General features: G+C 47.9%; 3 protein-coding genes across 3 annotated transcripts; 2 read left to right on the top strand and 1 right to left on the bottom strand.

Moving 5' to 3' along the window:
• The first annotated feature begins 117 nt into the window (after window positions 1–117).
• Window positions 118–5,460, top strand: PIGZ (phosphatidylinositol glycan anchor biosynthesis class Z). The gene is made up of 2 exons (XM_074547181.1): window positions 118–1,087; window positions 1,510–5,460. The coding sequence occupies exons 1-2, from the start codon at window positions 970–972 to the stop codon at window positions 3,069–3,071; spliced, it is 1,680 nt and encodes a 559-aa protein (XP_074403282.1). The 5' UTR covers window positions 118–969; the 3' UTR covers window positions 3,072–5,460.
• Window positions 5,461–5,764: 304 nt separating this feature from the next.
• On the bottom strand, window positions 5,765–6,217 carry NCBP2AS2 (NCBP2 antisense 2 (head to head)). The gene has a single exon (XM_074547184.1). It carries the CDS (start codon window positions 6,155–6,157, stop codon window positions 5,903–5,905), a length of 255 nt encoding a protein of 84 aa, XP_074403285.1. The 5' UTR covers window positions 6,158–6,217; the 3' UTR covers window positions 5,765–5,902.
• Window positions 6,218–6,303: 86 nt separating this feature from the next.
• Window positions 6,304–9,870, top strand: NCBP2 (nuclear cap binding protein subunit 2). The gene is made up of 4 exons (XM_074547183.1): window positions 6,304–6,516; window positions 6,596–6,777; window positions 7,502–7,640; window positions 8,220–9,870. Exons 1-4 carry the CDS (start codon window positions 6,436–6,438, stop codon window positions 8,289–8,291), a joined length of 474 nt encoding a protein of 157 aa, XP_074403284.1. The 5' UTR covers window positions 6,304–6,435; the 3' UTR covers window positions 8,292–9,870.
• Window positions 9,871–11,912: the final 2,042 nt, after the last annotated feature.

Below are 11,912 nucleotides of genomic sequence, written 5' to 3'. Positions count from 1 at the left end.
TTTTCTGGGATATGAACATTCGCCTTTCCCTGCCCATTGTTCTGTTGCTCCCAGTTCCTGGGGCTGGAGGGGGACACAGACGGATCCCAGCCCTAGCTGTGCCGGGTGGAGTGAGTGTGTGTGCAGGGAGCTGTGATGCTGTGCCCAGCACTCAAACCCATGGCTGTGGGCAAGCTGTGCCCAGCTGCAGCCCCACTGTGTTTCTTCTCCTTGTGCTTTTGGTCAGTTATGAAACAGCAGCTGAAAGGGAGCCGTGGTGTGCCCAGGTGGCCAGTGACATTCTGTCTGGCCTGCATCAGGAACAGTGTGGCCAGCAGGATCAGGGCAGTGATTGTCCCCTGCACTTGGCACTGGTGAGGCCCCACCTTGAGTGCTGTGTCCCGTTCTGCACCCCTCGGTTCAGGAAGGACATTGAAGTGCTGGGTTGTACCCGAGAAGGGTCTGGAGCACAAGTCCTGTAAGGAGCTGAGGGGGCTGCGGGTGTTTAGCCTGGAGGAGGCTCCAGGGTGACCTTAGCCCATCTACAGCTCCCTCACAGGAGGGTGCAGCCTGGTGAGGCTCGGGCTGTTCTCCCAGGCCGTGACAGGACGAGAGAGCACACTCATAGAACTCATACTCTCAGACTGTGCTAGGGGAGTTGAGGATGGACAGCAGGAGGAATTCACAGAAACGGCGATTAGACACTGGAATGGATTTCCCGGGAGGTGGTGGAGTCACCGTCCCTGGAGGCATTGAAGGGAGGACCAGCCGTGCCGCTCCGTGCGGCGGTCCGTGCGGCTCTCACGGTGGGCTGGGCTGTGGCCTGGGCTCGGTGATCCCGGGGCCCTTTCCAGCCTCATTGATCCCGGGAGCCCGGCAATTGCAGCGGGCTTGGGGGGGCGCTGCGCATGCGCGCCGGGCTCCCGCTGCGGCGCCTCGCCCGTGCGCCGCGCGCCCCCTGGCGGTGCGGCGTGAGGGGCCGGGGCCGCCATGGTGGCGCGGGCGCTGTGGGCGCTGCTGGCGGCGCTGCGGGCGGGCTGGTGCCTCCTGCCGCAGAGCGGGTACCTGCACCCAGATGAGTTCTTCCAGGCGCCCGAGGTCATGGCAGGTAAGGGATGCGCCCGAGACCGAGTGGCCCTTTGCGGGCTCGCGGGGACGTGAAGCGGCGCGGCCACGGGCATCGCCGGCCAGGCGGGTGTTGCCGAGGGATCCCGCTCTGTCACTCAGCGAGTCCCGCAAGCCGGGCAGGAGAGGATCCGCAGCGCTGGCCCCGTGGGTGGGTTCCTGCTCTGTGCTGCCCACAGCGAGTGGCTCCTCGAACCGCATTGCTGGGACTGTGATGTTTTGTAAAAATGAATGGTACGCTCCTAAAAATGTCAAGGTTGACACCAGTTTCAAAAGTTTGGGAGCTGCTCGGTATTGTGATACCTCTTATACCAAGTAGTATCTCTAATGCTGAAGTACTGAATAAAATATATTATCTATATGTATTTTTTTATTATCTATATGTATTTTTCTCTTCCTTTGTAGGAGATATTTTAAATCTACAGGTCTATTATCCATGGGAGTTCCTTTCCAACTCTCCTTGCAGAACAGTTGTTTTCCCATTAATGACATCAGGAGTTACTTACTGGGTGATCAAGTCTTTGCAGCAGTTGGATATATGTTCAAGTTGCATCAACAGCTACACTCTCCTTGTATCTCCTCGCCTGCTCTTTACAATCTTTTCTTTCATTCTCGACTATAGCGTTTATCACTTGGCCCCTCTCTGGGGAGCAGATCCGTGGAAAGCGCTGGTGCTTCTTGCTGGATCCTATGTCACGCTGGTGTTTTATACAAGGACGTTTACCAACACACTCGAAGGACTTCTCTTTGCTCTTCTCATGGTACTGGTTTCTTCAAGGAAGTCCAGTGGCCGCTCAGCAGAGCCTACAAGCAGCTCTCTCATAGGTGTCATAACAACTGCTGGGTTTTTCAACAGGCCAACCTTTCTGGCATTTGCTCTAATGCCTCTGCTATACTGGGCCAGTTTAATTGTTGACTCTCAAAAGAACATTAAAACTCTTATAAATGACTTTTTGAAGTTTATCCTATGTGCGTGTTTTACCGCTTTTGTTTTCATAACTGCTGACACCTTCTATTTTACCTCCGTGAGCTTAGACAACCTCTACAGCACTAACAAGAGCAGCCTAATTGATCTAATTGTTCAATTACATGACAAAATGGTAGTAACCCCCGTCAATTTTCTCAGCTATAATCTTAATCCTCATAATCTTGCACTGCATGGAAGTCACCCACGAGTTACACATTTTACAGTCAATGGAGTGATGCTGTTTGGTATCTTACACATTCTGGCAATCGGCGCAGGCTTTAAAATGCTAAAGAAATATGTCCATCAGTTAATGCTGGTCAGATGGTGTTGCCGTGGGCTGCCTGGGCTCTTGGTGCATTCTGAGGGCAGTCCAATTTTGCTGCTGTTTTATTTTGTTCCTTTGGCATTTCTCTCCCTGTTCAGTCACCAGGAGCCCCGGTTTCTCATCCCTCTCATCCTGCCGTTGGTCCTGTTCAGCGCGTCACCCAGCAGAGCTGTGAGATGGAAGCTCCTCATTGTTCTGTTCAACCTTCTGGGGGCACTTCTGTTTGGCTGCTTACACCAGGGAGGGCTCATTCCCTGTTTGTTTCACTTGGAGCAGCTCATCCATTCTCCAGCATCCTCAAGCCACCCGCAGCACTACACTCTGCTCTTTGCACACACCTACATGCCTCCAAGGTCTCTGCTCAATATCAAGAAGACAGATGTGCACGTGGAAGTCATTGACATGGCTGGGGCTGGACAAGAAACCCTCTGCCAGACAGTAGAGCAGCGAGCAAGCAATTTTACCTGCAGCAACTGTCACATCTTTATTATAATCCCTGGGACTGTCAGAGCCACAATTACAAAATGTGGTGTCTCATTCAAGAATGAGACTTTGATATTTCCTCACTTATCAATGGAAGACCCACCACAAATACCTGTCCTATCCAGTGGAAATTGGAGGAGTCAGTTAGGACTTTACATCCTTGAGCTAAACAGAGTTCATCAGAGCCTTTAGATTTTAGGAGAACAAAGTTTTAGTCTTTTACTTCATTTGGGTGCTCTTTGATGGTGGTGAGACCTTTCTTTTTTATACACCCCCCTTTCAGCGTCAGCAATGGCACTGGGAGCTCTCCCACATCTCTTTATTTCCATTCCCCACACTCTTAGGGTAGCCAGTTCTGGATAGAACCTGCTTCAAATTTGACTTACTCAGCCCTGTGGTATTTCACGTGAACTTTTGTACTTCTCCTGATGAGAGAGGATGAAATCAGAGCCCACCAAAACTGTGATTGAAGCTTAGCTGTTTCCCTGCGAGATTTAGTTTTGAAAGCTCTAATAATCTGACAGGGTTTGGGGACTGTGGGGTGTTTACTGATAATAGGCATTAATTCAGCTGCTGGAGAGAGGATACAGGCTTAGATAAAAGCTGGTCTGACTCAGTAATCTTTTATTTTATGTTCTTAAAAATTCATTAGACCAGACTGCAGTCACCACTGCCTTGGGTGGGTCCATCTTGAAAAATCCCCAGCACTGATCTGGCAGAATCTGATTTAGAACAGGAGGATGCTTCAGGCTAAGTGCTTGTGCTAAATCCTAAAATCCAAGCTTTGCCTGTTTAGCCTTCCTTGCCACAGTTGCATCCTCGTGAACCGCCCCGGGCAGCTCGGGAGGGCAGCCCCGCCATGGCACCCAGCGTGCGGGCGTTCCGCGCCTGCAGCTCGGGGTCTCCTTCCCTGGTGCGCTCCCGCCGCTCCTCTCGCGGCTGTCGCTGCTCTGTCACCACTGAGACACCTCCTGCGGGAGTGCCTCGGGGAGCTGCGCAGACAGAAGGCGGTAACTGGGAGGGATTTGGTTCACCAGATGCGTCTCTGAACGGGGTCAGAGATGCCCGGTTCTGCCGCCGCGGAGGGAGCGCAGCCTCGAGGGAGGAGCCGCATCCCCTGCGCCCCCTCCCCGTGCACTAAATCAGCTCAGTGGGAAGGACAGCTCCTATCCTGGCTTTCCACTGGAGAGCTGCCTCTTTTAAACTGGACACCAACAACTGGGCTGACAATGATGTATGTGTTCAATAGCACAGCATGACCTACAATATTTGGTTTTGCCTACATGAACTTCCAAAACATCCTGAATTGGCACATGCATTGTAGATCAAGCCTCTCTCTCTGAAACAAATCTGACACTTGAATTATTTCCACTCCCAAAGGTGGTAATACTTTTGGCAGTTCTTCACCCACACAACCTTACATAAGGTCTTAAAAGCCAGGCTTTCAACAGTGACAAGAATAATACAGGCTGATGCCAGGCTCTCAGGAGAATCTAGGAAAAATGAATGTATGAATGATTTGCCTGTATTTTCCAAGCTATAGGTGTGACCTAGATGTTTAGGGAACATAGCTCTCGCTCTCTTGTAAAGCATTTTGTCTCGTGTTGCCTGTGTGTTCATTCATCCCACATCCTTCACTCTTCACTGCTGGCCTGCCTGTAAATTAAAGGGGTGTGTCTGGGGGGAGGCAGGGGAGACAAGGTGCCTGTCTTTGTACTGGTGACTCAAAGTCGTGTAAGTGGTTGTGAAAGCATTGTGACAGCAAATTTATTTTCCGAGTTAATTTTCTTTTTGCTCTCTTACACTGGGATGACACAACCGTGTGCCACAGCTGTTACTCCATGTCCTGCTTCTCATTTTCAGGTTTCTTAAACAACTTAGATCTTGAACATTATTTTCATAAAACTTACGAATTCTGGCAGTCTGAGTGGGGTATATCTTGCAACTCTTGGGGGATGCAACGGAGCACCATTCCCACGAGATGATGACTCCACTACCACTGCACAGGTAACCTGCAGAGAGCCAGCAACAGAACCTGGACTGCAAATACAGCTCAGATTAACAATATTCTGCTTTTGTCTTGCCAGCCAGACCTTTGAATTTAAGCTGTAGATGCAGGTTCTCCATCCGTGCTGGAGGTTTAACTTTACTAGCAATGCAGAAAACTGTATCTTGGACAAAGTACAAGGTTCTTCTCACCTGGGATAATACAAGGAGTGGAAATGGCCCTCCCCAGTTAACTGAGCCTCTACTCAGCTGGATCAAACAGTGAGACATGCTCTGAAGGAAGGTTAACTGCTGTAGTGTCAGAGACATCATCAGATACAGTATTTTAAGCAAACCTGCCCTAGGCATTGTATGTGATGGATGCATCATTTTCCATATACAGCTGTATTGCCATTTATATGCAGGGTGCCTCTATTGGTCTTTTTTCCCCCAGTAAACCCTTCCTGCTACAATAGACCTGAGGTGTGCTTTTAAGATAGCTACTGAATCTTTTACTTTCCTGCAAGGTGTCTGTTATCCCATCCGTCATTATTTTGTAACAAAACTGTATCAAATATAGAGTATTACTCCTGTATACACAGACATTGTTACAGGTACTCCTGTGAGAATTGTTATTTTATTTCAAGTTTCTCATCAAGCGCTTCAAGTGACAATCTTCACAGCATTGTGGGTGATTAGAAAGTGAGTCTGCTTGTTCCTGAGAACCGTGGGACGCGTATCCTGTCTTTGAAATGGAAATCCATGAAACCGATGCGGAACAGCTTCCCGTGTTCATGCTCTCCCGAGGAGTCGCTCCAGGCCGCGCGATGAGGAACGCACCGTCCAGTCCGCAGCTCGCCATCCGCGTCCCGGCCACCGCCGGGCTCCGCAGCGGCCGCGGGGCCCCGCTGTCACCTGCTCCCGAGGTCCTTCACCCGCCGGTTGCAGCGCGCTCCGTGCGCTCGGCGCAGGGAAGCGGCGGCGGTTCCCGTCTCCTCCCGGCGCTGTCCGCAGCTGCCTCCCGCTCCAAGCGGCGATCACGGCGCTGATCCGGGGCGGCCGCCGCGGCCCGGCCCGCGCGGCCACGGCCACCCTCGCGCGCGGGCGCCGTCCTTGAGCTCGGCGAGGAAGGCGTCGCGCAGGCGAAGCAGGCGCGGGGCCAGGTCGCGCTGGCCGCGGGTGAGGGCGCTGGCGGTGACCCGGGCGGCGGCGCGGATGGGCCGCGACTCCGAGAGCCGCTCCACGAACCGCGGGCTGGAGAGCAGCAGCAGCAGCGCCCGCAGCAGCGCCATGGCCGCCGCTCTCGCGAGATCGCGCGCCCGAGCGCTCCCGCCCGCTGGGAGCGCCGTGGCTCTCGCGAGAGGTAGCGCACGCCCCGCCCCGCCGCACTCGCGAGAGCCCCGCACCACCTCGCCATTGGCTGCGCGTCCGGCGGCCGCGCGGCGCGTGCGCAGGGCGCGCGAAGGAGGCGGGGGGCGGCCGGGCCGGGCGGTGTTGTTCCGTGCTGTGCTGGGTTCGGCTGGGCCGGGCTGTGCGGGGTTGGGCTGGCCTGGCCTCGGGCGGCGCCGCCATGAGCTCCGGCGGCACCCTGAGCATCCTGCGCAGCGACTCCTACGCCGAACTCAGCCAGTACCGGGACCAGCATTTCCGGGTGAGCCGCGGCCGGGGGCGGGCGCCGCGCGGTCCGGTCCGGCCGGGCCGGGAGGTAACGCTGTATTCTTGCGGCCCAGGGGACGCGGTACGACCAGGAGCGGCTGCTGAGGAAGAGCTGCACACTGTACGTGGGGAACCTCTCCTTCTACACCACGGAGGAGCAGATCCACGAGCTCTTCGGCAAAAGCGGCGACATTAAGAAGGTCATCATGGGGCTGGACAAAGTGAAGAAAACCGCCTGCGGCTTCTGCTTCGTGGAGTATCCTTGTGCAGCGCGGCGGGAGCCGTCAGGGTGTAGGTGAACTGCTCTGCACTGCAGGCTCTGAGTTACGGGGGAGTTCTCCGAGGATAAAATTATTCATTTGCTAAAGCGGCTGTGGGAGACCCTGGTGAGAGAGAGCAATGCTGGGCTCACTCTTGGACATGATGGTCTTACAGGTCTTTTCTAACCGTGATTCTGTATTCGAGCATACACTGCGTTTCGAGTGGGGTTAGCAGATTGCTTTCACTTTGATACTTTAACCCAGACACCTCTTGGGTAGTTGACCTCTGTAGGAAATTCATATTCTCAGTGCCGAGGTAAAAAGGTCTTTCTTTTCATACAAACACATGTGTAAAGTTTCCGTTGGTATCTTTCATCCCCTGTTGTATGACTTCATTGTGTGCACATTTCTGAGGGTCATTCTGTTACTGCTTCCAGTGAACTCACCAGACTGGTGAAAGTTTGCAGCATGAACAGAGCATGCCTGGGGCTTCCCACTCTTTAGCAATAGAGCTTGGTTCTGTTAAATGTCGGCATGATTGACAAACTTTTTAATGCTTGAATTGTTGCATGTTTCACCCTTTCACTACAGTTTTCTTAGATGGTGTAGCTTCATAAAAGTGGTTCAAGCAAAGACTTGGTTTTGTGGCCCATTTGATAGTGTTCATTTTCCCCCGTGGTGAAAATAGAAGTCTGTTTCTTTCATTAACATATTCCCAAGATATTATGCCAGAGGAGACGCTGAAAACGCGATGCGCTACATCAACGGGACCAGGCTGGATGACAGGATCATCAGGACAGACTGGGATGCAGGGTTTAAGGAGGGCAGGCAGTATGGCCGTGGACGATCAGGGGGGCAGGTAGGTTGCTGTACAGCCTGGGCTCTTAAAAGAATGGTTACTTTGCCAAACTTACTGATTTTGAATGAACACAGAAAAATTTCAGAAATAGCAGCTGAGGAGTCATTGTTTGAGATAACACTGGAAGACATCTGATCAATGGCAGTATAATCCACTAGGAATAAATAACTTCTTCCTAAATTTTACTAGAAGTACTTGCAGAAACAGCTCTTGGATGCCTGGGGAGATAATGCTTTTAAGTAAGCCCAGGAAATGTAAGAGGCTGTTAGGAACACATAGGACAGCAGCTGGCTTGCCCCAGGTGGAGCAGATGGCAGTGGCTTGTACTGCCAACGCCCAAGGCTGACCATCCTTGCTTGGGCTGTGGTGATTAGAGAGTCCCCAGACATGATGAAAGAGGAAGTTGGTTTATGTGTTCTGATCTGCATGATGCACTTCACTTTCTGTTTAGTCAGACAGCTCCATGTAGCCAATAACATGTTGTGCTGTCAGTATGACTGTATTCTAATGCTGCAACAGTTTCTGAGAAATTGTTTTTCCTTGTCTTTTCTGGGCTTCCCTTTCCCCCTCCTCCGTTAGGTCCGAGATGAGTATCGGCAAGACTATGATGCTGGAAGAGGTGGCTATGGCAAAACTGTTCAGTGCCAGTGACTCCTCAGCCTCACCAGAGAACCAAATCTGCATAGTAAATGTCCCCAGGCACAAAGCAGGTCTGTTGCACACAGTTCACAGAAACTCCTGTCCACGTTCCTGTGGGCACATCCTTTGTTCAATACCTCTTTGTTTTAATACCAGGATCCAAAGCATTGCAGAGGACCTGGGAGCAACGCTTTAAGCATTAGAATGCTGAGGCTTTGGTCTCAAATGCTGCTATAACTTACAGAAAGGATCAAAGATGTAATGTTATGGTGCTTTTTTAGTTCTCTGGCAAAACTTGATTATTCTACTGGGTTTTGTTTACATTGGGATCACAGAGTGGAGAGCAGTGATAAAGGATGATTGGTGGGTGTTTCACAGAGGAAAACAGAAGGCAAAGAGCCTGAAAAAGAAGTGGAATTTATTAGGAATTTTTTCAATTTCTAGAGAAGACTTTTAAGTTGCAGATTTTCTGGCATTACTGGATTAGCATCCTTTTCCATTGATGCTGTTCCTAGAAGGTTTACATGAGCAGCAATAAAACAAATTAGATTGAGTTCAGGAATCCAGAAGTGAGAAGCAGAGACAGGAAACAGACCTCTGCTGTCTTCTACAAATCACAGTTGTGATTGCATGACAGAGAAGAGCAAATGCAAGAATTGCAGTACTATTGTTTCACAGTTTGAGTATTAGATCTCCACAGCTTTAATATTTGAGGGCAGTATCTTCCCTGTGCCTGTAAGGGTTGCATGAAGCCAAGTTACCCCCAAAATAGGATGTTTGAGGAACTGGGTTTATAATGAGAAAGTTTCTTCCCAATACAGGTTTTCTGTTTGAGAAACTTGATTTCAGACAACTTAAAAATAGAAATAAAAGAGTTTTGGGAGGAGTTTTGCTTTCTACTGAGCATGTGCTAAGAATGGTAAAAGGATTTCAGGATTGTGTAGCATGTTATGTTTGGTTTTTCTCTTTTACTGCTGACTCCTATTCATACTTCTTGTTCATATGTTGGAATTTTGATGTACTGCAGATGTAGGTTTAAAAAATGTGATCCCAAGATCAAGGAAATTGACCTGCTGAAATGAAATAGTTTAAAAAGAACTGTTACAGGGCTTTGAAATTTCTTAATGGACTTCTGAGTTCCATGTAAATGGCAATTACTAAAGTTTTGTGCAAATACCTTGTTGTCCATGACTCCTTATAAACTTTCAAAGGTATGCAAATGTTGAACTTTACTTACTGAAGGTATTGTAGGGAATTTTGATGTGTTTCTTGCATACAGTTAATCACAACCCTTACTGTAAATTGGAAGACAAGTGAGATTGAGCAAGTCCTTACTTAGGAAGTGTGAGTTTGAGGGTTTCTTGGCATGTTGAGTAAAACTTTTGGGATCACTTGGTGCTGGTCTGCGAATAAGCTTTGAACAAAATTACCTTTTCCAATATAGTACATTTGACTATGAGTTTACAGCCTGTGATCTCCTCTAGAACATTGCTGAAGTTTATTTTTCATTGTATCAATTTTGTATAAAAAAATATGTTACCAAAAATTCTAAAGTCACTTTCTTTTAAATAAAGCTGCAACATTAAAACAGTTTGTTACTTTTTTTTTTTTAAACAGAATCAGTGAACTAAAGTAGCTGTGTTCAGACTCTTGGTCCTTTGTTTTGGTCTCTTTTAAGATGGAAAGAATGAATATTCTTTCCTTTTGGCTGGATTTTTAGGCTTGTTCTGTTCTTACCTGGATTCTGAAAGGTGTTTGGTTAATGCTCTTCATTCTGGTTTGAATTTCTTTGTATTACAGGACAGAAATTGTTTCTTGATAGTGAAGTAAATGTGAAAGTCTTTGCTGTGTAAGAAGTAATTTTCAAGGTGATCTTCCTTATAAAGATGAGGTCTAAAATTGTTTTTTATTGTAAGTACTGCCAGTACTTCTCAAAGAGTCATTCTCAAATGGGATGGAGATGGTAATAACATTGTCTGTCACAACAATCACTGTTCTTTGCTGTTTATGTGCAATGGGTGTGAAAAGAGTATTTTTTAATTTTGAAGTAAGATTTTCTGTTTTGAGAGATACCAATCACAATGGGATTTAAAACCACGTGGTATGTAATGTGAACTCCTAGAGTCTCCAAAGCTCAGTATAGAGGAAATTGAACATGGTTTGACTGTTACCTTCTCTAATTGAAATTGCATCCGGTCTGCTGAACATAGTGCTTAATGAAAGGAACCGAATCAAGTCTTGGAAAGTTCTCTGGGGACTTGTTCAGCTTTCTGGCACGCTGGTGCATTGTGATTAGGTTGTCTTGGAAGGACAGAATCTCCCATGCTTCTTGGACAAGCTACTTCATCACAATTACAAACACTTTCATGGAAGTTTGAGCTCTGTGTTAGCATTTCTAAGTACTTGTTCATCACAATTAGCTACTTTTATGGAATTGTATCCATTAAAAACCCAGCAGCTAAGAATATGAGTGGAAACTTAGATATGCCTTGATGGAAGGGAGGCTGTTAGAGCAGTGACAGCTTCAGTCTCTCCCTCACACTCATGCAGACTCATGGGGTGATTTACATACCTCTTGTAGGCAGCAATGGGCTGCAAATAAGATTATATTTATAACATTTGAGTCTGGGAATTACAGGGTAAAATCAGTGGAGTGTGAAAGCGTTAGAGACATTTGTTTTCAATGATTGACACAATAATCCCGATAGCAGTGTCTAGGGCAGGCTCATTCCAAGGTGGTCTATGTGTTACTACATTGCCCTGTGCCACAGACAAGTTCCTGCTCAGGTTGGTGTTAACAGTCTTTTCTACACAGAGAATTAAAAAAAAAATACTGGAACTATTTAGGCTAATATCCAGCACCTCATATTCCACATCTTGTCAGATTAGGCTTCTTGTAAAAGAAAAAGAATTGATGAAGATGGATAAAATTGGCATGGTTTGTACATGTTTCATCTGTAGAGGAAAGAGAATCTTAGTCAAAGGAATGCAGGCCACAAGGACTGACCTGCTCATAAACTCTTATGTGTTTGAGTTTCTAAAGCACAGCTTGTACCTTATGCCAGAGCATATAAATGAAGACAGATTAGGGTGTGCATTTTTCTTTGCACTCTTTCTTAACTGAGTGTATTTGGCACTTTCAGGTAAGTCTAGGGCCTTGCCACTGTAGGAGGTGTATCAAAAAAATGGTGGAGATGGTGGAGAGAAGGATCCTGGGCTTCAAAACATTGTGGTTTTGAATCCATGAAATAATAGTATTTGTATTTAAGACTGTGTAACTGCACAAAGATACAAAGTATATTTCACCCCTGCCAGTAGAAGATGCTTACATGAGAAGAAAGTTTGCTGATCTTGAGAAACTCCTTTCTGAAAGCAGGAGAGATCAGTTCTTGTGTCAGGGTTCCACAATTTACAAGGATGACCTTCCTGCCACTCTGCTTCCCAACTGATTTCTGAGACAAACATGTTCTTTACTTCACTGAGGTGATAGCATTCTCCAGGGTTATTCTAGTTTTCACCAAAAGGCCACTTGAGTGTCTATTTGGGTTCTTAAAAAAAAAAAAAAAAAAAAAAAAGAAGCCTAACTCTTTTTTGCAGCTCGGAGTAGCAGGTGAGGTGAGATGTAGTGAGTGT

The sequence above is a fragment of the Zonotrichia albicollis genome, chromosome 9, assembly GCF_047830755.1.
Source record: "Zonotrichia albicollis isolate bZonAlb1 chromosome 9, bZonAlb1.hap1, whole genome shotgun sequence".
NCBI classification, from domain to species: Eukaryota; Metazoa; Chordata; class Aves; order Passeriformes; family Passerellidae; genus Zonotrichia; species Zonotrichia albicollis.
This window is presented reverse-complemented; position numbering and strand designations above follow the sequence as displayed.